At 48.2% G+C, this 26,927-nt stretch overlaps 1 protein-coding gene across 1 annotated transcript in view; it reads left to right on the top strand.

Moving 5' to 3' along the window:
• Positions 1-22,309, top strand: part of LOC132575565 (GPI ethanolamine phosphate transferase 1-like) — a 71,750-nt gene extending 49,441 nt beyond the window's left edge. Inside the window, exon 12 of the mRNA XM_060244372.1 lies at positions 22,175-22,309. Coding sequence (XP_060100355.1) covers positions 22,175-22,298 — 124 coding nt within the window. The 3' untranslated portion in view covers positions 22,299-22,309. The remainder of the gene's footprint in view (positions 1-22,174) is intronic.
• The last annotated feature ends 4,618 nt before the right edge of the window (positions 22,310-26,927 follow it).

The raw sequence follows: 26,927 nt of genomic DNA, 5'->3' as shown, positions 1-26,927 counted from the left end.
TTCACAGCAGACTTTTTACAGGGTGGTTTGCCATTGCCTTCCCCAGTCATCTACACTTTCCTCCCAGCAAGCTGGGGACTCATTTTACCGACCTCGGAAGCACAGAAGGCTGAGTCAACCTTGAGCCGGCTACCTGAACCCAGCTTCTGACGGGATCAAACTCAGGTCATGAGCAGAGCTTGGAATGCAGCTTTACCACTCTGTACCACGGGGCCGCTAATTATGTTGGTCATAACATAAGAGAGAGCTGGTTTGGTGTAGTGGTTAAGTGTGCGGACTCTTATCTAGGAGAACCGGGTTTGATTCCCCACTCCTCCACTTGCATCTACTAGCATGGCCTTGGGTCAGCCATAGCTCTGGCAGAGGTTGTCCTTGAAAGGGCAGCTGCTGTGAGAGCCCTCTCCAGCCCCACCCACCTCACAGGGTGACTGTTGTGGGGGAGGAAGGTAAAGGAGATTGTGAGCCGCTCTGAGACTCTTCGGAGTGGAGGGCGGGATATAAATCCAATATCTTCTTCTTCTTCTTCTTCATAATCCTTTTATATAATAGAAACTGTCTATTATATCTGTTGGTGCTGTGGCAGATATCTGGGACATGTACTCAAAAGAACAAATAATGTATGGATCCAAGCCATACTTTCTTTCCTGGCCTTATCTTTTCCTTATGGATCTCTCTGTTCCTTTCTTGTAACATTATTATAGTCCTCTTTTACAATTTAACATCAGGTGCTCCCTTCAGAAAAAATGTGACTACCTAGGTGGGACATCCATTTCAAATGTGGCTAGAGAGGGGGAACATGTCTCAATGCTTTATCCATTAAAAAAAAATAATAAGAGGATGGTGCAGAATTGTTTTCTGTTGCCCCAGAAGGTCAGACCAGAAGCAATGGGTTACAATTAAATCAAGAGTTTCTGGCTAAACAGCAGGAAGAACTTCCTGAAAGTTAGAGCTGTTCCTCAGTGGAACAGGCTTCCTTGGGAGGTGGTGGGCTCTCCTTCCAGTTTGGTGTAGTGGTTAAGTGCGTGGACTCTTATCTGGGAGAACTGGGTTTGATTGCCCACTCCTCCACTTGCACCTGCTGGCATGGCCTTGGGTCAGCCATAGCTCTGGCAGAGGTTACAAACTCAGTATATATGAACATACGAAGCTGCCTTATACTGAATCAGACCCTTGGTCCATCAAAGTCAGTATTGTCTTCTCAGACAGGCAGCGGCTCTCCAGGGTCTCAAGCTGAAGTTTTTCACACCTATTTGCCTGGACCCTTTTTAGTTGGCATGCCAGGGATTGAACCTGGGACCTTCTGCTTACCAAGCAGATGCTCTACCACTGAGCTACCATCCCCTCCCTCAAGGTTGTCCTTGAAAAAGGGCAGCTGCTGGGAGAGCCCTCTCCAGCCCCACCCACCTCACAGGGTGTCTGTTGTGGGGGGAGAAGATAAAGGAGATTGTAAGCCGCTCTGATTCAGAGAGAAGGACAGGGTATAAATCTGCGATTATTCTTCTTCCTTGGAGGTTTTAAACAGAGGCTAGATGCCCATTTGACAGCAATGCTGATTGTGTGAATTAGGCAGGTGGTGATAAGGAGGGCAGGAAGGGCTGCATCAGCACTTAGTTCTTGTGGCCCTTTCTTACATGTCCAGGGAAATGCTGTTCACCACTTTGGGGTTAGGAAGCAATATTCCTCCAAGCCACTGTGGCCAGGGATCCTGGAGGTTTTTTGCCATCTTCTGGGTATGGAGCCTGCAGGGGGCACTGGGGATATGTGTGTAAGGGGGAGTTTTCCTGCATGGTGCAGGGGTTCAACTAGATGACCTTGGAGGTCCCTTCCAACTATGATTTTATGGTTCTTATGGTTTTCTGGTTTATTTTTCTTATAAATAGCTAGCATGCCAGGGAGAACAGTGTGGGCATATTTTCTGAGTGCATACATATGTGAAGTGTTCAGGTGGGCAGTCTTGAACCAGCGCTGGGAAGAAGCACAGGCCTAGGATAACTTTGTTGTTGTTGTTCAGTTGACTCTATGGCGCTATATCCCACTGAGGTTCCTGTCCTCAGGCTCTCTCCCCAAATCTCCAGGAATTTCCCAACCTGGAGCTGGCAACCCTACTCTCATCCCCTGCCACTGGTCTGGGGGGACCTGGCAAGTCTAATTACTTTTGAGAACAACAGAGAGACCTTAACAGTAGGGCCATGGAGGGGGAGGAGCTTATGTTGTTGTTCAGTCACACAGTCGAGTCCGACTCTTTGGGACCCCATGGACAAAGTCGCGCCAGGCCCTCCTGTCTTCCACCATCCTCTGAAATCTGCTCAAATTCGTATTAATCACATCAGTAATGCTGTCCATCCATCTCCTTTTTTGCCATCCCCCCCTTCTTTTCCCTTCTGTCTTTCCCAGCGTCAGGATCTTCTCCAGTGAGTGCTCCCTTCTCATTTGGTGGCCCAAGTATTTCAGCTTCAGCATCTGACCTTCCAGTGAACAGTCTGGGTTGATTTTTCTTAGGACTGACTGATTTGATCTTCTTGCAGTCCAAGGGACCCTCAAGAGTCTTCTCCAGCACCACAGCTCAAAAGCATCTATTCTTCTGTGCTCGGCCTTTCTTATGGTCCAACTCTCACAGCCATACATTACTACTGGGAATACCACCGCTTTGACTAAATCAAAGCGTTTCCGGCTGAACATTAGGAAGAACTTCCTGACAGTTAGAGCAGTTCCTCAGTGGAATAGGCTTCCTCAGGAGGTGGTGGGCGCTCCTTCCTTGGAGGCTTTTAAACAGAGGCTAGATGGCCATCTGACAGCGATGAAGATCCTGTGAATTTAGGGGGAGGTATTTGTGACTTTCCTGCATTGTGCAGGAAGTTGGACTAGATGACCCTGGAGGTCCCTTCCAACTCTTATGATTCTATACAGACTTTTGTTTGTAGGTGATGTCTCTACTTTTTATTATATTGCCTAGGTTTGCCATAGCTGTCCTCCCAAGGAGCAAACATCTTTTAATTTCATGGCTACAGTCATATTATTCATGGATACAGTCATGATACAGGATAACTTGACCAAACAGTATTTCTGAATTTTTCAACTTGATCTTAAACACAGACATTCTCCTGCTCTGCTGTGGTTTCTCCTTCACTCTTACACTGTCTCACCCTCCTGTGTTAATACTGTACCTGCAGCTTCAGTCCTCGCTGAGTCTGCCCTGAGCTAAGATGAAGCTGTGCATTAGATACCGCAGCAACTGTGGAATTAGGCTGAGCTAGAACAATTAAGGAACAAGACTATCAGACCTCACCAAGCTGCCGTAACGAGACGTTGCCCTTTTTAAGTTCAGGCGGGCTGTCTTTTTTGTTGCATCCTTTTAAAATTACAACACTGCTCCCTGCATGAAAACTAATTTTCCAGGCCAGTCCGCCTGTGGGCATGGCAGTCCTCGTTCCTGATAGCCTCGGCTCTATTGGCAGGCTGCCTTTATGTGATAACAAATGGAGTAGGAATTGCTTTTAATTGCATTCTGTGGGAAGGGCGATTTCTGTTCCTCCGCGGCCTTTTTGGCGAATGTTCTCTTGCACGGCCGACTCTGGCACAGCCTTATAAGGAAGGAATAAATCCCACTTCTCTCCCCGTTTTGTTTCCCACTTTTAAATGGCACAGGAGGCCATGTTTGTGGCTTGATGACTCGCACGGATCATCTCTGAGGGAAGACTCCTGTGGTCTTATGGCATGTTCATGCCTTCAGGCCAGCAGGTGATGTGCTAGTACAGCGGTGTCAAATATGCAGCCCAAGGGAGGCCCTTGGAGGGCTCCTGGCAGGCCCCCGAGCAACTGGCTGTCATCTGCTTCCTTCTCCCTCTCTCTGGCTTCCTTCTGCATCACAGCTTGCTTTGCAAGGCTTTCTCGATAGCACAGGAGCTACAGAGCAAAGCCTCTATTTTCTCTATTGGCTGAGGCTCCTCCCTTGGGGGGGAGGAGAGCTTGCTTTGACAGGCTTTCTCATTTGTACAGCAGAGCTACTGAGCCTAGCCTCGCTTTCTTCAATTGGCTGAGACTCCTTCCCCTCCTGGGGAAGGGAAGGGAAGGAAACAGCCAGAGCTTCCTTTGCTCAGTTCCCTGGATCCCATGGGAGAAATACAAAGAATGCACCTTTAAGACCACTAAGTGTTGATGTTTTATTTAAAGCTTTTTTAAAACTTTATAAAGTTTATATGTCCGCTACCTGGAATTATATTTTATAACACACATGGCCTGGCCCAACAAGGTCTCATTTATGTCAGATCTGGGCCTCATAACAAATGAGTTCAACACTTCTGTGCTAGTGTGTGGTAACTGGCTCTTCGACAGAGGCTACTTCCACACAGGTGGGGTTCCTCAGGTGGAGCACAGCGCACACACACACCGTTTGGGGAGCTTCCTTTCAATGCCAAGCTCTTTCTGAGCACGACTCGCAGGTCGGCCAGAGCAAAAAAACCCCCACCCTGTGACCCTGCAGCAGCCACAGATAGCAAAGACTCCAAGCAAAAGCTGACAGAGAAATTTTCCTCCCTCTCCCCAAAATGCTAGAATTCAAGAGCAGCTGATGAAGCTGATGTGCAGTGGGTTTCCGGACGGACAAAATGAAATACTATTTTACACAGAGAGTCATTAAGGACATTGCATGCCCTCCATTTCCTAATGTGGAGTCTTTCTACCTTCTTTTCTCTTGATTTGATTATTGAAAGATGCCTGGGTGCTTAGGGGCAGTGTTCCCTCTAAGCTGAGTTAGTGTGAGCTAACTCACAGTTTTTTAGCCTCCGGCTCACACATTTTTGTCTTAGCTCAGGAAAAATGAGCCCCAGAGCAACTTTAATGCCAGCAGCTCACAAAGCAGAATTTTTGCTCACAAGACTCCACAGCTTAGAGGGAGCATTGCTTAGGGGTCCCAGAATTTTCAGCATTTCCTCACAGGAAAGGTGCTCCAACCCCTTAAATCCTCCTGCTGGCCCTCTTCTGCCCTTTTCCCTTAATAAATAAATTATTTATTCACTGCCTAAACCAGCATTTAAAGCAGTAAAATCATACAAAATTAAAACTGATTGTCCATAAAATCATACATAAAAGGCATAAAATACTGTTATAAAACTACAAATATAACAAAACATGGCAGTTACAGCCAACAGATTGGCAAAGGTGTTCAGCCGTTTCCTGACTGAATCAGTTTTCCTTATTCTTGTGGCAAGCCAGCCAGATTTTGCTAATTTGTATGTAACCTCAGGGTTCCTATCGCTAAGAAGATTCTTAAGGAGTTGCAATTTTTGGCTACTGGTAAAAGGTATGGCCGTGGGAAATGGAAGTACTTCTCGATGATCATTATAAGCCTCACAGTCAAATATGAGATTCGATACCATCATTGCAGCAGGGACATAATCTTCTTGCCGTTCTTGGAACGGCACCTTTTTGTATCTCCCCTCCACCACCGCTGGAGGGAGAACGTCCCACCTCATAAGAGTAAACGTTCTCCTGTATTCATTGTATATTAAGCGGTATAGGTAGGGCATCAGGGTCACCCTGTTGATTGGTTCTGTCAGAGCCATTTGGTTGTGCTGTTAAGGTCATTTTGTCTGACAACGTCCAATATTCTCTGTTCCCAAGCATTATCATAAGTGAGAGAACTGAGATATTGTTTGGAAAGGCTGTAATAATGAATTCTGTCCTCTATGGCCTTAATCCATCTTGGGACCAAAGTATCTTGCAGAATTAAACTGATCAAGCCCTTAGGAAAAGACATAAGTTTCAACCAGAACTGGATGGCCAAAATCCAAAGCCTCGCTTCTACTGTAATCATGCCAGTTTCTATTCTAATTAACGCATTCGGAATGCCCTTGGGTACCAGGAGAACTGTTTTTAAAATTTTTGGTTGAACACTCTCCAGTTTTTTGTAGATCTTCTTCGTGGTCTCTGTGCAGTCCCACACATGGGTCTTGCCGCAGGCAACGGATCCATACCTCGGAGCTCCAATAGCTCGTTTATAACGTCTTTTGGCGCGCTTTCCTCCCGCCCTGGGGAGCAGGCAGCGACTGCGCATGCCTGGAGCGGGGGGAGAGCGCCAATTCCACTCTGTTTCTTCCCTTCCGCCGCCCGGACAACACCTACCTCGTTGCGTTCCTCCTCTGGCTCGTCTCTTGGTATCGTACTATCTCTCCTTTTTCTTACTACTTGCTCTTTCCTTCGTCCTAATAATCTATATAAAAAAAAGAAGAAGAAGAACCCGCTTCTGCGCTTTTGCTTTCTTTCTACTTCCCCCCCCCCCACCTCCGTCTCTCCCTTCCCTCTCTTCCCCTGTCCGGAACGGGTGGAAGGGAAAATCACCTTTAAAAGGTGTAGGCAGTGTGCTTCTAAAATTCCGTCCTCTGACGGTCACTCGCTCTGCCTATTTTGCTTGGGGGAATCTCACAGAGTTGACACCTGCCACCATTGCGCTTGCTTTGGTAAGCAGGCGCGGAAAAACAGAGCAGCTCGTCTTCGTAGTTTCCTCATGGAGTCTTCTCTCCGCGCGATGTCCACCTCAGATCCGCCGCCTCCCCCACCAAGAGCGGGAGATTCGGCAGCTTCGGCCCTTCCTATCGCACCTAGGAAGCATAAGTCCGACAAAAAGGCTTCTAAGCACTCTGAGGGGCATAAGACGCCTAAAAAGGCCCGTCACGGCGACTCGAGCCTGTCGAAGCCGCACCGCTCGAGTCCGGAAACTTGCAGCCCGACCACCTCGGCACCTAAGAAGCACCACGACCCGTCGGCTTCTAGCTCCACCATCGCGCCCGTGCGTGACCGCCGCGACCCGTCGGCTTCCAGCACTTCCGCCCTTGCTACGGCTGCGCAATCGGCTTCGACGGCTGCGCAATCGGATTCGACGGCTGCGCAATCGGCTTCTGCGCAGTCGGCTCCTTCCGTGATTTCTCACTCGAATCCGATCTTACCAATCGAACTCTCGGCTCCTTCCGATGTCATCTCGGAAATGCCCCGCCTCACTCAGCCTTCTATTGAAGTGATCCCGATTGGCTCTAGATCGCCCTCGGTACACAGTCTCCCTCCTATCGATATTCTCGAGTCCGATCCTCCACCTCTTCGACCCGAATCCTTCCTCGACATTACAACACCAGTGCTTAAGGACATTACAACTCCATTGCTTAAGGAGTCTTCTACCCAGGTCTCGTCTCATCGACTCCGATCTCGATCCCCGCGGCTCCGCTCTCGCTCGCGGTCTCCGCTCCGTCCAAGATCTCCGATCCGAGATCGCCTCAACTCTCCGCATCGAGATGACCACCGTGACCATCGCCGCGATCGCTCCCGGTCCCAGTATGGTGACTACCATCGTGGCTATCGACGGGACCGTTCTCCATCCCGGTCTCCGTCCCCTCCACCTCACTCACGTTACCATCGGTACTTGCGTTCGCCATCGCGCCACAGCTACAAGCATCTCTCCGACTTCGAACCAGAGCCTCTCTCCAGGGATGTCTATATGCCTCGACTCAGGGAATATTATTCTCCCGGACCCCGTGACTACTACCGTTCACGTGACCAGCGATCTTACTACCGCCATCTGTCTCCCGGTTGCTATGATGATTATCAGCATCACTACTACTCTCCTCGAGAAGAAGCAACCCCTCGCACCTGGGATGATGCAACAGCCCCTCGGACCCGAGATGATTTCGGCTCCCATACTGTACAGGGATCCCACAACGTTGTGCAGCCTCCTGTCCTTACTCGGAACCGAGATTCTCCCAGGACAGCATCCGCATCGGTTTCCAAACCGCCTACTTCACCGCTTAAACGTCCTCGGGACCCTTCACCTGTCGAGCCCAAGTCACCTCAACACCCTGTCTCGACTTCAGATAAAGATACCTCTGACCACTCTGACTCCGAGGAGGCTCCAGCCTCGCCTTCATCGGACCAACCTCCTAGTCTCTCACCATCCGATAGCTCTAAGGCTTACCTTAATTTGATCACAACTATGGCTTCCGCACTGAACATCCCCATGTCCTCTGATTCACCTAAAGTCTCGGATGTGGTACACGACCTGGTTCGCACAGACTTCCCGGATAGCTCTACGCTTCCTATGCTTCCTGTACACCTTGAAGGTCTTCGGGAAGCCTGGGAGAAGCCGGCCTCGATCCCTACTCTTTCCCGACGCCTGGATTCTCTTTATAGGGTGCACGCAGCTGACTGCAAATTCCTCGCCTCCCACCCGGCACCCAACTCTATTGTTGTCCATTCCGCCACCAAGAACAAACAATCTCGCCACCCCGTTCCTCCGGACCGCGAGGGCCGGAAATTGGACACTCTAGCTAAGAAAATTTATAGCTTCTCTTCAACCAACTCTAAGTTGAACAATTACTTAGCCTATTTTGCGGCTTACTCCTTCAACTTGGCAAACCAGATCACCCCACACATCACATCCATCCCTGACTCATCTCAGAAAGCTGTTTCGGCTCTCGTCTCTGAGCTCTCCCGTGTCTCAAAACAACAAATAAATTCTATCCGCCATGCGGTTTCCTGTTCCTCCCGAGTCTTCGCAACTTCGGTGGCCCTACGTCGCCACGCCTGGCTGCGCTCAACGAACTTACAGCCAGACATCAAGCAGCGTATAGAAGACCTTCCTTTCGATGGTCTGGGACTATTCCATGCGTCCACGGACGAGGTCCTCGCATCGGTCGATGACGGCCGCAAAAGAGCGAAACGTCTTGGGGTCACACAACCAACCTCACTGCCCTCTAATAGGCAAAGACCGTGGAAGCCATCCTTTCAGCGCCGTCAACGGTCTCCTAAGTCTCAGGATTTCTGGAAAAGGAAACCTCTCCCAAAGCAGCCTTTTCATCAGAGGCCACGGGCTCAATCTTCTAAGAAGCAATCCCAGACAGGTAAGCAGTCTCTTTGACTCTCCCAACAGGCATACCAGACTATCTCCCTTTTACCCAAGCTGGAGTTCCATCACCACCGACTCTTGGGTTCTTACCATCGTGCGTCTAGGTTACGCAATAGAGTTCGTTTCGCCACCACACCACCACCACTTTATAGCTACCCCTCCATCTGCACTCCTCCATCAGGAAATTCTGGACTTGCTCCAGAAGAATGCCATAGAACCCGTTCCTCCCCAACATCGAGGGACGGGATTCTACTCAAGATACTTCCTGGTCCCCAAAAGGGATGGAGGAAAGCGCCCTATCCTAGATCTTCGGAAGCTAAACAAGTTCATCGAATACAGGAAGTTCAGAATGATCTCCCTACAGGCCATCCTGCCTCTTATTCCCAGGAATTCCTGGATGGCTTCCCTAGATCTTCAGGACGCTTACTTCCATGTGACAATCCGACCTCATCATCGGAAGTATCTGCGATTCGCCATGGGACAAGACCACTTCCAGTACGTATCCCTGCCCTTTGGCCTCTCCACCGCGCCAAGGGTATTCACCAAGTGTATGGCGGTGGTGGCAGCTGCCCTCCGACTTCGAGACATCACAGTCTTCCCATATATTGACGACTGGCTTCTCATAGCACCGACTCAACGTCGTTTGCAGAGCAATATCAACACAACGCTCTCTCTTCTCAATTCCCTGGGTCTATGTGTGAACACATCCAAATCCCATCTCGAGCCTACTCAGGACATCAAGTTTATAGGGGCTCTCCTCCGCACTTCTCTCCACCGTGCTTTCCTCCCCGAGGATCGAGCAATAACTATCGTCACCTTAGCCAGGTCAATTCAACGACAGCCTTGCCAGTCTGCATTCACAATCCAACGCTTGCTGGGCCTCATGGCCGCCACGACTTCCGTCATCCACTTTGCCAAGCTACGAATGCGACAACTACAGCTTTGGTTTGTAAGAGCCTACCATCCTCAATTGCAACCGCAGAGTGTCTTACTCACTGTTTCCCAGAGAGCACTTTCATCCCTCACGTGGTGGACTGTACCCAGCAATCTCCTCGCGGGCATGCCATTTCTACCGACGCCTCCAGTGGCTGTTGTGACAACGGACGCCTCAAAGTGGGGATGGGGAGCCCACTTAGAGGACAAGACCGTCAGAGGCCTTTGGACTCCCTCCGAGAGGGCCATGCACATAAACTGCTTAGAACTGATTGCCGTGCACAGGGCCCTCTTATCTTTTCTCCCGCTGATCAACGGAAGGCATGTTCAGATTTCAACGGACAACATGGCAACCGTCTATTATATCAACAAGCAGGGAGGAACCAGGTCTCTCCGGCTTTGCCATATAGCCATTTTGCTCTGGGAATGGTGTCTGAAGCACAACATTTACTTGACCGCCGTTCACCTCCCAGGTGTCGACAATGTTCTGGCCGACTCTCTGAGCAGGTTTCGCTTGGACGACCACGAGTGGTCCCTCAATCCGACCTACCTTCGACGCATTTTCAGATGTTTCGGAACACCCATGGTGGATGCCTTTGCTTCCAGGGACAATGCCAAATGCCCACGCTATTTTTCGAGAAGGGGGAACGACGCCTTCCTACACAGCTGGACGGGCCCTCTTCATTACAACTTCCCACCAACCCCTCTACTGACTCGGGTACTGATAAAGATCGCACAAGACGGCACGGACTGCATCCTGGTAGCCCCTTGGTGGCCACGGCAACCGTGGTTCACGAGACTTCTCCAGTTATCTCATCACACTTACCGTCGCCTCCCTCTTGTGAGCGACCTTCTGTCCCAAGCCAATGGTCAGATATTGCACCACAACCCTCAGGTGCTGGCCTTGACGGCCTGGAGAATTCGCCCTCCTGCCTCTCCACAGAGGTAGCCCACATCATTCTCAACGCGAGGAAGCCCTCCACAAGGCTTTCGTACCAACATAAATGGAAGCGCTTCTGTTCATTCACGACTGCTAACCATCTACTTCCAGAGTCCGTACCTCTCAATATGATCTTAGAGTATTTACTTTCTCTACAGAAATCAGGTCTCTGTTACTCATCCCTGAAAGTTCATCTGTCTGCCATCTCTGCGTTCCACAATCCGGTAGACGGTAAAACAGTTTTTTCTCATGCCTTGTCTAAGTCTTTTCTCAAGGGCATGTTGCACCTCAATCCACCCGTTAAACCCCTTGTCCCAACTTGGAGTTTATCCCTAGTTCTTTCCTCGCTGATGAAAGCGCCATTTGAACCTATGGCTACCATAGACCTCAACCTTCTTTCCTGGAAGACAGCATTGCTGATTGCCCTTACCTCTGGCAAACGGGCAAGTGACTTATGCGCCTTCCGCCACGATCCTCCTTACACCATTTTCCACAAGGAAAAAGTTGTTCTGAGACCGGACCCTGCATTCCTTCCTAAAGTTGTCTCCCAGTTCCACTTATCGACTTCAACCTCTCTACCAACCTTTTTCCCCAACCCAACCGACCAAGGACAACGGGCCTTGCATTCTTTGGATGCCAGAAGGGCTTTATCTTTCTACCTTGATCGTACACAGCCCTTCCGTAAGGACCCTAATCTGTTTGTGGCATACGGAAAACCTTGCAAGGGACACAAAATTTCTACCCAGAGACTGTCTAAATGGGTAGTTAGTGCCATCAGGCTGTGCTCTCTCTCTCTCGGCTTGGCTTCGCGAACGAAGATTTAAGAAGGGTGCAATAGTCCACGTTTGCTGCAGGCTCGCTGGTGGCTGACAAGACCAATGTGGGACAGGCAGGTCCGGCCACAGCGGCTGCAGGGAAAAGTCTGATTTAGGGTTGGTCCTGTAGCAGTGCGATTCTTCCTCAATCTCCTTTTGTCCTCAAGACCAGCTATGCGTGCGTTCTCAAAGGAAGAGACAGCCTGGTGGATGGTGTGCCTCCATGCTTTGCGATCTGAGGCTAGGTCAGACCACTGGTGATGGTTGATGTGACAGGTGCTAAGGGATTTCTTCAAGGAGTCCTTGTACCTCTTCTTTGGTGCCCCTCTATTTCGATGGCCGGTGGAGAGTTCGCCATACAGGGCAATCTTGGGAAGGCGGTGGTTTTCCATCCTAGAAATATGCCCTGCCCAGCGCAGCTGCGTCTTCAACAGCAGTGCCTCGATGCTGGTAACCTCTGCCCGCTTGAGGACTTCAGTGTTGGTCACAAAGTCACTCCAGTGGATGTTGAGGATGGTGCGAAGGCAGCGCTGATGAAAGCGCTCAAGGAGTCGCAGGTGATGACGGTATAAAACCCACGATTCGGAGCCATAGATGAGGGTTGTCATCACAACCGCTTTGTAAACATTGATCTTTGTGCCTTTTTTCAGATGCTTGTTGCTCCACACTCTTTTGTGCAGTCGGCCAAATGCACGGTTTGCCTTTGCCAGCCTGTTGTCAATCTCCTTGTCGATCTTGGCATCTGAGGAGATGATGCACCCCAGGTAGCTGAACTGCTGGACTGTCTTCAGAACTGATTCACCCACAGTGATGCAGGGAGGGTGATAATCTTCCTGGGGTGCAGGCTGGTGGAGAACTTCTGTCTTCTTCAGACTAACTTCTAGGCCGAATAGCTTGGCAGCCTCTGCAAAGCAGGACGTCATATGCTGCAGAGCTGATACCGAGTGGGAGACGAGAGCAGCATCATCAGCAAACAGTAGCTCTCGGATGAGTTTTCCCATTGTCTTGGAGTGTGCCTTTAGTCGCCTCAGGTTGAACAGGCTGCCATCGGTGCGATAGCGGATGTAGACACCATCGTCCTCATCTAGATCTACTGCGGCTCTTTGAAGCATCATGCTAAAGAAGATCGTAAAGAGAGTTGGCGCGAGAACGCAGCCTTGCTTTACACCTGTGCCTATTGGGAAGGGCTCCGAGAGGTCGTTGCAGTGTCTGACTTGGCCTCGCTGGTCTTCGTGTAGCTGGATGATCATGCTGAGGAACCTTGGGGGACATCCTAAACGTTCCAAGATTTGCCACAGGCCTTTCCTGCTAACGGTATCGAAAGCTTTGGTAAGGTCGACAAAAGTCACATACAGACCCTTGTTCTGTTCCCTGCATTTCTCTTGGAGCTGCCTGAGAACAAATACCATGTCGGTGGTGCTCCTGTTAGCTCTGAAGCCGCACTGGCTCTCTGGGAGGAGTTCTTCTGCAATGGTGGGCACCAGTCTGTTCAGGAGTATTCTGGCAAGGATTTTGCCTGCGATGGAGAGCAGGGTTATCCCCCGGTAGTTGGAGCAGTCTGACTTTTCCCCTTTGTTCTTGTATAGGGTGATGATGATTGCATCGCGAAAGTCCTGTGGTAATTTGCCTTGTTCCCAGCAGGTGACAAGTACTTTGTGAAGTGAGCTATGTAGTACTGTGCCCCCATGCTTCCAGATCTCTGGTGGAATTCCATCAACTCCTGCTGCCTTGCCACTTTTCAGTTGCTTGATGGCTTTAACAGTCTCTTCTAGGGTGGGGATCTCATCTAACTCTGTTTTCACCGGTTGAAGTGGGGTGAGGTGGATTGCTGAATCTTGAACTACGCGGTTGGCACTGAAGAGAACCTGAAAATACTCCGACCACCGGTTCAGTATGGATGCCTTGTCTGTGAGGAGCACTTGGCCGTTTGCACTATGCAAGGGACTCTGAGCCTGATATGATGGACCATATACTGCCTTCAGGGCTTCGTAGAACCCTCTTAAATCACCAGTGTCTGCACACAGCTGGGTTCTCTCTGCAAGCTTGGTCCACCACTCGTTCTGAATGTCTCGAAGCTTGCGCTGGAGGTTGCTACATGCAGCGCGAAAGGTTGCTTTTTTCCCAGGACAGGAGGGCTGAGCAAGATGTGCTTGGTAGGCAGATCTCTTTTTTGCCAGTAATTCTTGGATCTCTTGATTGTTCTCATCAAACCAGTCCTTGTTCTTCCTTGTGGAGAACCCGAGGACTTCTTCAGAGATCTGCAGGACGGTAGTTTTTAGGTGTTCCCAGAGTGATTCTGGAGAAGGGTCTGTGGGGCAACTGAGGTCCTCAATTCTTGACTGGAGTTTTGCCTGGAAGGCAGCTTTAACTTCGGCTGACTGGAGGCTGCCAACCTGAAACTTCCTCCGAGGGATACCTCCTCTCCTGGGTGTGGGTTTAAAGTGAAGACGGAGATTGCAGCGTACAAGACGATGATCCGTATGACATTCTGCGCTGGGCATTACTCGGGTGTGTAAGACATCTCGAAGGTCTCTCTGGCGCACCAGAATGTAGTCGATAAGGTGCCAATGCTTGGACCGTGGGTGCATCCAGGTTGTCTTCAGACTGTTCTTCTGCTGGAATATAGTGTTGGTGATGGTGAGCTGGTGCTCCATGCAGAATTCTAGCAGGAGGCGCCCGTTGTCATTGCAGTTGCCAATGCCGTGTTTGCCAAGTACTCCTTTCCAGGCTTCCGAGTCTTTACCTACTCTGGCATTGAAGTCGCCAAGGATGATCACCTTGTCCTCTGTAGGGGTCTTCCGTACGAGGTTGCATAGATCAGCATAGAACTTGTTCTTTTCTGCAGGATCTGCTTGAAGGGTTGGGGCATACACACTGAAGAGTGTTGCATGCTGCTTGTTTTGAAGTGGGAGGCGCATGGACATGATGCGATCTGAGTGACCTGTTGGAAGGTTTTCGAGTTTGGAGGCAATGGAGTTCCTGACCATGAAGCCAACGCCAGAAAGGCGGCTCTCAGCCTTTGACTTACCCGACCAGTAGAGGGTATAGCCAGCACCGTGTTCTTGAAGACTACCTTCCTCAGGGAAACGGACCTCACTGAGAGCTGCTATGTCGATATTCAACTTGAGAAGTTCGTGGGCAACTAGAGCAGAGCGTCGTTCAGGGCGACCACTGCCTACTGTGTCAAGCATGGTTCTGATGTTCCAACACGCAAGCTTTAGTCTTTGCACACTTTGTGAGGCAGGTGCATGCCTTTTCTTTGTTGTTATTTTTCGACCGCAAGTAAGGATGCCCGTTGACCGCGGCTAGCCAACTGGGGTGGGGGAGACGAGCTTTGTTTAGGCCACCTTTTCTAGGCCCCTCTCCGTGTGGAGCAAGCAGTGCTGTCCCTAGATAAGGCTGCTTGGTCGTTCAGGGTGCTGCCGAAAGATGCTTTCGTCTCCGGGTTAGCATCAGGCGACCAATATCCTGAACCGCCTACATGCAGGATCGGGACTGCGGATTCCAGTGGCACCGTCCACCTGCCGTTTCGCCCCTTGCCTATCGCTGCAGGACTTGATGCGTTGTGGGTTGTGTGTGTGGATATGCCCTTCAGGCCTGCGCAGAGGAATTTTTTAGGTGAAGCGCAGTGTGCGCGGTACTGGCTCCACCCTTTCACCTGGGGGTCATCTGCCATGGCCCAGTAAGCCGGGACGCCGGCAGTGAGTCCTCCAGGTGGTAGGTGTTACATTAACGAGCTCTATCTGCCCGGGTTTGATGTTAGAGTTTTCCTTCTCTTAGGCTGACGAGGTTGGTGGGCCCAGCCTGCCCATCTGGTTATACCGCCGGACAATTCGGTCGCACCATGACGTAGCAAACTCTGTGAAAACGGGGGGGACCAGCGAGAAGGTGTTGCTACGGATGCAGTAATGCAGGAGAGGCCATTGCAGTGACCATCTGCCAGGCATAGCCAGACAGTGACCACGCGGCGTTCACTACACCGGGAGAGGAGAGGCTATGTATTGCGCATGCACTTTCCCTGGGGGGGTAGGATTCCCAGAGGGAGCCCCCCCCCCCCCCCAGGCTGTGCTACGAACTGGCTAAACAGCCTCTGCCCGAAGGCCTTAAGGCTCACTCTACTAGAGCGGTCTCGACGTCTTCGGCTTTCCTGCACGGCGTCTCCCTAGAGGACATCTGTGCTGCTGCATCGTGGTCCTCTCCTTCCACGTTCGTCTCCCATTATGCGTTGGACGTTCGTGCGAGACGTGACGCCTCCTTCGGCCAAGCGGTCCTCAGATCCATCTTTCACTGAGATGAGGGGTGAGTGCATCCGCTTATATTTCTATGTCATACAATCTTTGTTATTGGCCATGTGACTAACTTCTTTCTTTTCCAGCACCCTCCTCCAGGACACTTAGCTGGCTAGTCACCCATGTGTGGGACTGCACAGAGACCACGAAGAAGATAAACAGGTTGCTTACCTGTAACTGATGATCTTCGAGTGGTCATCTGTGCAGTCACACACGCCCACCCAGCCTTCCCCGCTGCTGACCTTTGGTACTTCTTGCTTAAACTTTTGTAGTCTCACTGCCAGTGGCGGCTGGAAGAAACTGAGTGGAATTGGCGCTCTCCCCCCGCTCCAGGCATGCGCAGTCGCTGCCTGCTCCCCAGGGCGGGAGGAAAGCGTACCAAAAGACGGTATAAACGAGCTATTGGAGCTCCGAGGTATGGATCCGTTGCCTGCGGCAAGACCCATGTGTGTGACTGCACAGATGACCACTCGAAGATCATCAGTTACAGGTAAGCAACCTGTTTTTTGTAGTGATGTTGATTGGGGCACCAAATGTTAGCTGGCAAAGCTTTAAACAATCTAAGGGCCGCAATTATGCATTTACCCCCTTTGCCCCAGTAAAATTTTTGGATAGCCCCCACACTCCTTTTGGCATTTGAGGTAATCATGTTTATATTGGTGGTTCTTCCATTCGCTTGAAACATTACCCGAGGTACTTAAAGCATGAAACTTGTTCAATGGGAATAGAATTTAAGTACCAATGGTGTGATCTGGGTATCTTTTTGCCAAAGACCATTACTTTGGTTTTAGTGTAATTTACCTCTAGATTGTTTTCCAGGCAATATTGAGCGAAAGCTTTCAAGGCTCTTCTGAGGCCTAAGGGAGTCCTTGAAAGTAAAACAGCATCATCAGCATAAAGGAGCACCCCTATATAATTGTTACCTAGCTTTGGCGAGTGGCATTCTGGTTTTATTTATATGTGACGCCAAATCATTGATATATAAGTTAAATAAGTAGGGGGCCAGGAGGCATCCTTGCTTAACCCCTTTGTTGGTAGAAATGGGGACTGTCAAATAGTCTTGATGGGAATATTTGACCCAGATGGTTGTTTGATCATAAAGGGCCTGAATGAGAAATAACAGCCGTCTGTCAATGTTGGTGGCTCTTAATTTGTCCCATAGGATGGTCCTAGAGATAGAGTCAAAGGCTGACTTCAGGTCTAGAAATTCAGCATATAATGACACACTTGAGTTTGAAGAATATTTTACAACCAAGTGGTCCAACAGCATGCAGTGGTTTAATAAGCCACAACCTTCTCTGAAGCCAGCCTGTTCCTCACCTAGACAAAAATCGTTCTCAAGCCAGTCTCTAAATTTCCACAGTAAGTGTCTAGCGTATAGCTTGCTTGTTACGCTCAACAGGCTGATCGGCCCATAGTTGTTTGGATCTTCTTTGTTACCTTTTTTATATATAGGGATGATGATAGCTGCTCCCCAGTCCTTGGGAATTTCCTGATTGATCAATTTGTGAAAACAAAGCTGCCAAAACTGGGGCCCACAATTCTGCATTCATTTTAAATAGCTCTGGTGGAATTAGGTCGATGCCTGGGACTTTCCCTGGCTTCAAAGGATCAATGAGCTGCTTTACTTCTGTACACCCCACTGGAGGCCAAGTTGGTTAAGTTATGGATGATATCAAAATTAAGTGGGCTTGTAATTGTTGTCCCATATACCATCTTATAATGATGTAACCAGGCATCTGGCAAAATAGAGCTATTAAATATATTTGGTGACCTATATGATGCATCAGAGACTGAGTTTTTTTCTTTAACTGCCTTCCAAAGTTCCCCCCCAAGAAGCCATAATGACTTCCTATGTCTTTCTTCTACTGAGGACCTTATATTGGGCTTTTTGGTGTTTTAAAGCTATGTTGCTTCAGGGTTAGTTCTATATTTTGCATAGTTAACATTAAGGGTATAGTTTGCCCTTTTGCATTCTGCATCAAACCATGGTTTGTGCGCTCCAGTTCTTTGGTTTAAAGGCCCTGATTTAGCTCTTTTCAATTCCTTCTGTATCGCCCTTGAAATTAGATTATATTCCTCTAGGCAGGTATCAATATTGACTGCATTCACCAATCGGTGAAGGGTGTTATTAACGGACTCAGAGGACAAAAAAAGACCCATCCTCCTTTCCAGTGAGGATGTCCATCTAGGGTGATTATAGCTAGAGCCATCTGTTGGTTTTAGCCTAGTGTTATGGGATTTACCGTAATGCATGACTAGCTCTTGTAAATCAGTTTTTAGGACTAGAGGCAAATGGTCGCTATCACAATATGGAGCAACTTCAAAATGCTCTTTTCCCAGCTCTGCAGTGTTCTTTTCAAGATGCCGTGACCAGAATTGCATTCCATATTCCAAATAGGGTTGCCAGGTTACCAACTCAGAAAATACTTGGGGACTTTGGGGGTGGAACCAGGAGACTTTCCCCTTTCCCTAAAATAAATAAAAACACAGCAGTTCAGTTCCCCTGAATACAGTCTTCATTTCCTCATTCCCCAGAAGTGGCCTGAAAAAAAACCTCATTTGGGAGTGGGATTTCCCCCACTCACCAGCTGGCCAGTGGCAGGGAAGCCCTCTGCAAATCTGGGGGTCCCCCACTGGGACCAGGAAACTGGGATCCCTAGCCCGGTGCGTTGATGTCACCCTGAAGTTAAATCATCATGCTGGAGACACTCTGGTGTTTGGGAAAACTGTTTTTTTTTCCAGCCTCAAAACTTTAGACTAAATGACTAAATGCCAGAGCGTCCTGGTGTGATGATGTCACTTGCAGGTGATGTCATTGCCTTGGGGATGTTTTGCAGTGATGTCCCTGTTTGGGAATGGGGCTTCCCCAGATGGCCAGCAGTGTGCTGAAGCCCCCAAAACCGAGGTTTTCCCCAGCATCACTGGGGGAATAGTAACCCCCTAATCCAAGTCCACCTAGCAGGCTTCCATGGCAGAGTGAGGATTTGAACATGGGTCTTCCAGGATCCCAGTCGGACCCTACACATCCTGTCTTTCTTGGAATTCTGAAGCCATGAAGTCCTTTTTTTAATTTTTCAAAAATACTTGCAGTGTTCTCTTAGAATAAGAACACTGATGGAAATTGTCATTAAAGATCAGCATTTTTTTTTTTGCTACAAATGTGAAGACAACTGATTTATCCCTGGCTGTCAGCTTGTGCTTTGGAGAAGCTATGAAGTAGCTCTTAAAAAGCTCTCCTCGGAATGCTTTTTACCCATATCCAGCTCCGTATCTCTCTATATTTGAGCAGCCCTGAATCTCCCCCCTCCCCCTCCCCCCCAAAAAGAGGAAAGGAAAGGTCCCCTGTGCAAGCACCAGTCGTTTCCGACTCTGGGGTGACGTTGCTTTCACAACATTTTCATGACAGACTTTTTACGGGGTGGTTTGCCATTGCCTTCCCCAGTCATCTATGCTTTCCCCCCAGCAAGCTGGGGACTCATTTGACCGACCTCGGAAGGATGGAATGCTGAGTCAAAAAAAGGAGAGAGAGACCCAATTCAGCTCTGGCAGCTGGGTTGCAAGATTAGGTTTGTCTCCGAAGAGAGGTTCCTGTTATCAGTTGGCTGGAAGTGTTCCCGTGAGCAGCAGAGTCCAAAGGGGGCTGACCCGGCTGTTCAGGCAGCTCCTCCTGCACTTCAACGAAGGAGATTGAATATTATCAGCGTCTGAACTTGCACCTGCTTTGCGGAAGGGCAGCAGCCCACACAGCCTTTAATGGGCTTTTTCCATTTAGCTGTTACGGGGGGTGGGGAAGGTGTCCATCTTTTCTCCTAATGAGAGCAGCACGGCTTTCTTAATATAATTTCAAACATCGCCATTCCCTTCGCTCTCCAGCTCGCTGAGGCCATTGAATGGGCTTTGATGGATGGCCGATCATCCTGTTTACTAAGGAAATTTCGGGGATAGTTTTCTTCATTTGTATCAGTGGCTGTCCACACATCTTCATAGTGATTCAGAAGCGGAAAGAACTGCGTTTATCACAAGCGGGGTGTTGGCTTGGACTTGTGGGTACAGTCTGCCCAGTCTTAGAGGTGTCTTGCATCAGAAGAAAAGACTTAACTAAAATGTTCTGATGGTGTTAATTTAACACCTTGCAGTTAAACAAATTCAGACTTGCTGTGCGGGAAGAATGATTTGTGTTCCTGAATAGGGATTATCTGAAAGCTCACAGGCTTGCATAGGGAGTTAACTGGCCTATTTCAAGATGCATGCATGAGTTTTGCACATTCAGAATTCAAGAGCTCATATATAAAAATGCAAATACCCTGATTAGTTTGGAATTGGTACAGATTGTTTTCTAGGGAGAACTTGTGGCTCAGTGATAGAGCATCTGCTTAACATGCAGAAGCTGCCAGGTTCAATCCTTGGCATCTCCATGCAGCAGGTGATGTAAAAGGCCTCTCTCTGCCCGAGACCTTGGAGAGCAGCTGCCAGTCAGAGTAGACAATACTAGCCTTGATGGACCAGGGGTCTGATTCAGTAGAAGGCAGCTTCATGTGTTCACGCATCTTTCTCTCCACGTCTCTCTCTCACTGCCTGGTTCCGATCTGGAGGAAGTTAGTCATTATGAACTTGTATTGGGCAAGTCAATTGCAACTAACTTATCTTTCATTTTGGTGGTACTCAGTGTCTCTCGTGGACTGGTTCTGAGAAGAAGTTAGTCTTGATGAACTTGTATTGGCCAAGTCAGTTGCAACTTGCCACTAACTTGCCTTTCGTTTTGGTGGTACTTAAGCATGAATAACTCCTTCTAGATTGAGACCTGTGTGTTTCATGCCCCAGCTAGCATGAGGATCTGGTTGACTTTATAATGTGTGTAATTTTATAATCGGTGTAATTTTACCATGTGTCAATGCATTGTCAGGCTGTTCTGAAACCAGGAACTTAGCCGTATTCCTCCTTGATTCTTCAGAACCTGATATCGACACTGTCTTTCCCTAATAATCTAGTGGTCACCCTCTTGCTAGATAAGAAGTAAAACAGGTCCACAAGCAACGTAATCTACTTGGTTGCTTTTATTTGCCCTGTTTGCAGTAGATCCAGGCAGGGTCATTCTGACCCAAAGCTGGGTATGTGTTAAAGGCTCTTTTTTTTCTAGATTCTTTAGGGAGCTGTAGTGATTCTAGACTGGGGGATCTGTTCCGGTGGCTGGATTCAAAACGAAGATGCCCCAATGTTTGCTGTCCAGCCATACTTGGATTTGCAGGGCGTTTGTGGTTGCTCAGAACTCTGAATCCTACAAGCAGTACCCTGGTAGCAATCGCTAGGCATAGTGGTTTGGGTAGGTATGGTATTCCACACAGTTTGCACTTCTTTCTGGCTTATTACACTCTACATCAGGGATGGCCAAACCGTGGCTAGAGAGCCATACGTGGCTCTTTCACACATATAGTGTGGCTCCCAGAGGTCAAGGAGGAGCCTAATGCAGGCTTACTCTCAAAGAAGCATGATTAGTATTGGGACCTCAGTCAGCCTCTGCATTCTGATCCATAAGTAGGCAACTATTTCCATCATGCGTGAAGCGGGGAAGGAGTGGGAAATAGGCAGGCTTGCAAGTCTTCACCACAGAGGTCACCTGGAGATGTACAGCAGGTAAAGAGAGCACAAGACCCTAGGGAGTCACTGGAAAGAGGGACTGAATTAAAGAGGGTGGCGCAGGGTTCCCCCTTATTTTCATAGCTCTTGTAAAAGCTATATTTATTAACCTTGATGTCAAGGCAAAGACAGATGCATAATGATGCAAACAGTAGTTTAATATGGTACATGTGTGTTTCCTTCTCCCACTGGTGCCAAAAAATAATTCCTTAACCTTTCTCTATGCTGGTTTTATGGGGACTGTTATTCCCAGCTTTTGTTTTTAAAGAAGTCTCCTAGCATGGTTGTGTTGTAAAGTGCATGTATATGCATTTTATCTTTCTGTGCAAAGGAAGTATTAAGAGTTTTAATAAAGATGTGTGTGTAATATTTGTTCATGTCTTGCAACTCTCAAGCATCTGACATTTATTCTCTGTGGCTCTTATGTTAAGCAGTTTTGGCCACCCTTGCTCTACATGTTGAGAGATTAAATCTGCCTATGGTTTTTGTGTTGTCTCTGCAATCTGTATTGCTATGGCTAACTCCATTAATAAACTGTTCTTGAATGGACCTTTCTGGTGGCATAGCCATCAAGGTTATCTTGCTTGAATTTACCAGTGAGCTTGGTTTCTGGTAAGCTTTTTGATGGACAATCTTTTTTTCCCCTAACCAATATTTTTCTGTCTATCCGCAGCATTAGCCACTACGTCCTGGTCATGTCCTTTGCCATCTTCTTGATGCTTTTAAGTGGACTGTCCCAGCTGCTGACCACAAAGAGACTAGAGCTGTGGAAAAGAACCAAGCGCCATTCATTGTGACCAAATGAATGACTGATATTTTTTTTTGAAGCCTTCAGTCAACCTGAGGAACAAATAAAGTTCACTTGAATACCTGGAAAACTTGATGCTACGAATGGCACCTTGATACCTCTTCCTTCCCTATTTTTGGGATCTGAATCTTATCTTCCAGACACACGGACACATGCACACACTGGAGTGCGTCGTAAGGATGCCCATTGTGCTCGATACACCACTTGTGAATCAGGTGGTCGCTAGGACATCTAAGAAATCACCTTGGAAAATATGACAAGTTCATGCCAAAATCTATTGCCTGTAGCAAGCATTTTGCCCACTGTGTCTCCCAATGTTCACTTCTGGAATTAGTAACGGACCGAAGTGTGGGAAGATCAACACTGCTCTGTTGGGCTTCATTATAGGTCTTTGCTTATTCCCAAGGAAAGACCACATTTGGAGACTTTCATATATGAGATAAGACTGGGGGCGGGGACTCTAATTATGTTGTGTTTTTTAAAGGATGCATGTTTTAGTTTACATTTTAAAGAAACTGTTCTTTTTTAATAAGAAAATGCGGTGGGTTAATTTTACATTTTGTTGCTGTTGTTTATTGAGGGTTTTGCGTTCCGATGCGCCCGCAGCCAAGGATGAGATTTTGCTTTGCCGGTTCCCCGCCCTTCTGAGGAGCTCAGTTATCCTCGTCCTCTGAGTTAAATTAGAGTGGGAGACAGTGATTTGCCCAAAGGTGATCAAGAAGATGCACAGTGGAGGAAGGACCAAAATTTCTCCCCATTCTGACTGACGCGTTTTTCGCTGCAACGAAGGGAAAATTCGCCAAGGTACTAGGGATCTGTGATAGGATCTCCCATCTCTTTACACTTTAATAAGAAGTAGGGGAGGCTAGTGGAGGAGGGGACGTTGATTGGGGACCACGGTGGGGAAAGGGGTTTCAGTTTGTGCCCGCTATCCTGTTTCCACATGGGTTAGATCCAGCTATCAAGCAGATTGTTTTCCTTCTGGATAGCCAAGGGCTTATTAATTGCCTTTTTGCTGTCTTTGTACAGATCTTCTGCTTGCTTCATTTGAGAACAGACAGAATTTGCCTTTAGCAGAGAAATGTTGATATGACTTAATGGCATTTGCCGTTGTCTATTACTGTGTCTTTGAAATTAGGCTGGAGGGCACCACCGCACACCAAGAGACCTGTGCCTTTCCGTACCAAATATTCACAACCTGTGAACCCCCCCCCCCCCGCAAAAAAAAAAAAAGTCATAAGCATGAGAGCCAGTTTGGTGTAGTGGTTAAGTGTGCGGACTCTTATCTGGGAGAACCGGGTTTGATTCCCCACTCCTCCACTTGCAGCTGCTGGAGTGGCCTTAGGTTAGCCATAGCTCTCACAGAGTAGTACTTAAAAGGGCAGCATCTGGGAGAGCTCTCTCATCCCCACCTACCTCACAGGAGTGTTTGTTGTGGGGAAGAAGATAAAGGAGATTGTAAGCTGCTCTGAGATTCAAGTATAGGGCAGGATATAAATCCAATATCATCATCACCTTCTTATCCTTAGTCACTGCACATGGCAGCATCACTGGAACTCCAAGGAACCACAACAGACCCATGAAATGCGCACACCACGTTGGCAGCCAAAAATTGCAAGATGCCAATAATGTATAGATGCATCAGTCAATCCATTTAGCTTTTTGGCAATACAGCTGTTGAATCTAGGCATCCCAGTAGGCATGTTGGCAGTGTGAAATGGGATACTAACATCCATCTCTTCATCCGCCCCCTGTCATGAAGTGATGGGAAAGCAATCAACTACTTAGGCACTTTCACTGTGTTTTTGCAGCTGGATCTTCCTGTGCGAAACAGGAAAATCTACTTGCAAAAAGTGGCTAAAGTGCATTATCCAATGTGTGTGAAATTATTTATTCACTTATTTCATTAGATTTGTATCCCGCCATCCCCTTAAGGGCTCAGGGCAGCTAACAAAATGTTAAAATTAACAATTTAGCTTAAAAACAATATAATGAAACAACAGTATAACAGTTTACAGAACTATAGGCTAGTCATGAAGAGCCCCGTGGCGCAGAGTGGTAAAGCCACAGTACTGCAGTTGGAGCTCTCTGCTCACGACCTGAGTTTGATCCCAGCAGAAGCTGGTTCAGAAAACCATCTCCAGGTTGATTCAGCCTTCCATCCTTCCAAGATCAATAAAATGAGGACCCAGCTTGCTGGGGGGAAAGTGTAGATGACTGGGGAAGGCAATTGCAAACCACCCCGTAAAAAGTCTGCCATGAAAACGTTGTGAAAGCAACATCACCCCAGAGTTGAAAAAATGACTGGTGCTTGCACAGGGGACTACCTTTACCTTTAGGCAATCATCCAAGATTCATTCAAAGTCTCGCTGTTCCTTCAGCTAATCCATGTGCCACGTGTACTCTTGGAACAAGGAAACAGGCATAGGTACTCAGTGCTATGGATAAAATACTGTAAAAACATCCTGTCCCTGTTTCATGGGAGTTGATACCTTACCAAGCGACACAAGCCACTCAGATTTTCCAGAGCAGTAAGAGGCAATGCAGCACTTAAACTTAAAGCTCTCTGATTTTCAATAAATGTGAGCCCACCACACCTGTAAGCAGATTGCTCTCCAACCACACAGAAACCTCAAATTACATTTTGCAACAGAAGCTTCTGTTTCTGTTTAACAGCATCAACGAGCGGCGTTTCAACTAAATGTGTTTAATTTTGCATCATATGCGCATGTGAGATTGCCAGCTCTGGGCTGAAAAACGAAATGTGCTTTGTTTTGCAGAATTCGTTCCATCACTTAGTAAACTGAATTCGGGGCTTTTTTTTGTAGAAAAAGCCCAGCAGGAGCTTCCCCGAGCCTTCCCCAGTACGCCTGCTGCAGTGGACACACTGAGGAAGGCTGAAGGCATCAGGGAGATGTTTAAAGATGCCTCCCCGTGCCTTCCCCAGCGTGCCAGCCGGAGCTCTGGCCAGCCCAGGCAAAGCACCGCTCCTGTGCGCTCCTGTCCAAAAAAAGCCCTGAAACTGATTATGCAGAAGATTTGGATTTGTGTGAGGTTATAAGAAGAAGGCTGTAAGCAAAAGGTGAGGGCAGAATAAGTGCCATCTTTATTATGTAGGCTGGGGTTCCCAACCTTTTCCAGGCTGTGGGCACTTTCTGGGTTCTGACGCAGCCGGGTGGGGGAAGCCACAAAATGGCCGTCATAGGAGGTGGAACCAGCCAGGAAGTGGCTGATGAAAATCTTTGTGCTGTGGTGGAAGCTGATGCTAAAGCAACATTTTCTATAAAAAAAAAAAATCTAGAGCCAGTCAAATCTCCAATCAGAAGCAAATCTCCAAAGCAAAAGCCCAATTTGGTACCACCCACTTTCTAAAAACACTTGGTGGGTACTGGGAAAGATGTCAGCCACGGCACCCATGAACCAGCCCTGAAATAGACCTTTTGGAAAAACGTAGCCCAAGTAGGGGACAAGACCATTGGTTAGAGATATGGGATGACTATGGTCACGGGTAGAATTCTAGCAGAAGCTCCTTTGCATATTAGGCCACACACCCCTAATGTAGCCAATCCTCCCAAGAGCTTACCAAAAAGAGCCTTGTAAGCTCTTGGAGGATTGACTTCGTCAGGGGGTGTGGCCTAATATGCAAATGAGCTCTTGCTAGAATTCCACCCCTGGCCATGGTACTTCTTCACTGGGGAAAAACGATAAGCTTTTACATATGTATGAATGCATGGATTGGGAAAGTTGACGTGAAGGTTTGGTTCCCAACCTCTGCTCTACTAATATGCCCAGCAAGATGAATTGGCTAATTCCCTCTGACAATGTCGGTGACCTTACTTGACTCCCTCTGACTATTTTATTAACTTTGTTACTAGTAAAATTATATTTGGGGCTATTTTACAAAGGGCCTGATTGGCTGCGCTGTTCCTGGATTTCCTCTTGAGTGAGAGCAGGCACGAGTCTTTTGGCGGCCTGTCCGGAAGCCAGCAGAACTCAGCTAGTTAAGCAGTCGTAGCCAGCCTGTTGTATTGTGGAATTATGCCCATCCCCCCACTACATAAAGAAGACGACCACAGATTTATTCCCCACTCTCCATCCAAATCTCAGAGTGGCTTACAATCTCCTTTATCTTCTCCCCCCACAACAGACACCCTGTGAGGTGGGTGGGTCTGAGAGAGCTCTCCCAGAAGCTGCCCTTTCAAGGACAATTCCTGTGAGAGCTATGGGTAACCCAAGGCCATTGAAGCAGCTGCAAGTGGAGGAGTGGGGAATCAAACCCATTCCTCCCAGATAAGAGTCCATGCACTTAACCACTACACCAAACAGATTCTAATTAATGAAATGTGTATGCACACAAAAGCTTACATCCAGAATTAAATTTTGTTGGTCTTAAAGGTGCCAGTGGACTCCAATGTCATTCTAGTACTTCATATCTGAAGAAGTGTACATGCACACAAAATAAACTTTGTTGGTCTTAAAGGTGCCAACAAGGGGGAGGGAAAGGGGGAAAGTAAGCAACTTTAATTTTAAATGTGGTCTCCAAACTGCCAGCTGGCTTGGCTTAGAGAAGTGATTTAAAGAGGGAAATGCCTTCTCCATGCCAACCAGTGGGGTGCTG

This window comes from Heteronotia binoei, chromosome 7 (assembly GCF_032191835.1).
Source record: "Heteronotia binoei isolate CCM8104 ecotype False Entrance Well chromosome 7, APGP_CSIRO_Hbin_v1, whole genome shotgun sequence".
NCBI classification, from domain to species: Eukaryota; Metazoa; Chordata; class Lepidosauria; order Squamata; family Gekkonidae; genus Heteronotia; species Heteronotia binoei.
The sequence above is the reverse complement of the archived record's forward strand: the minus strand, read 5'-3'. Positions and strand labels throughout refer to the sequence as shown.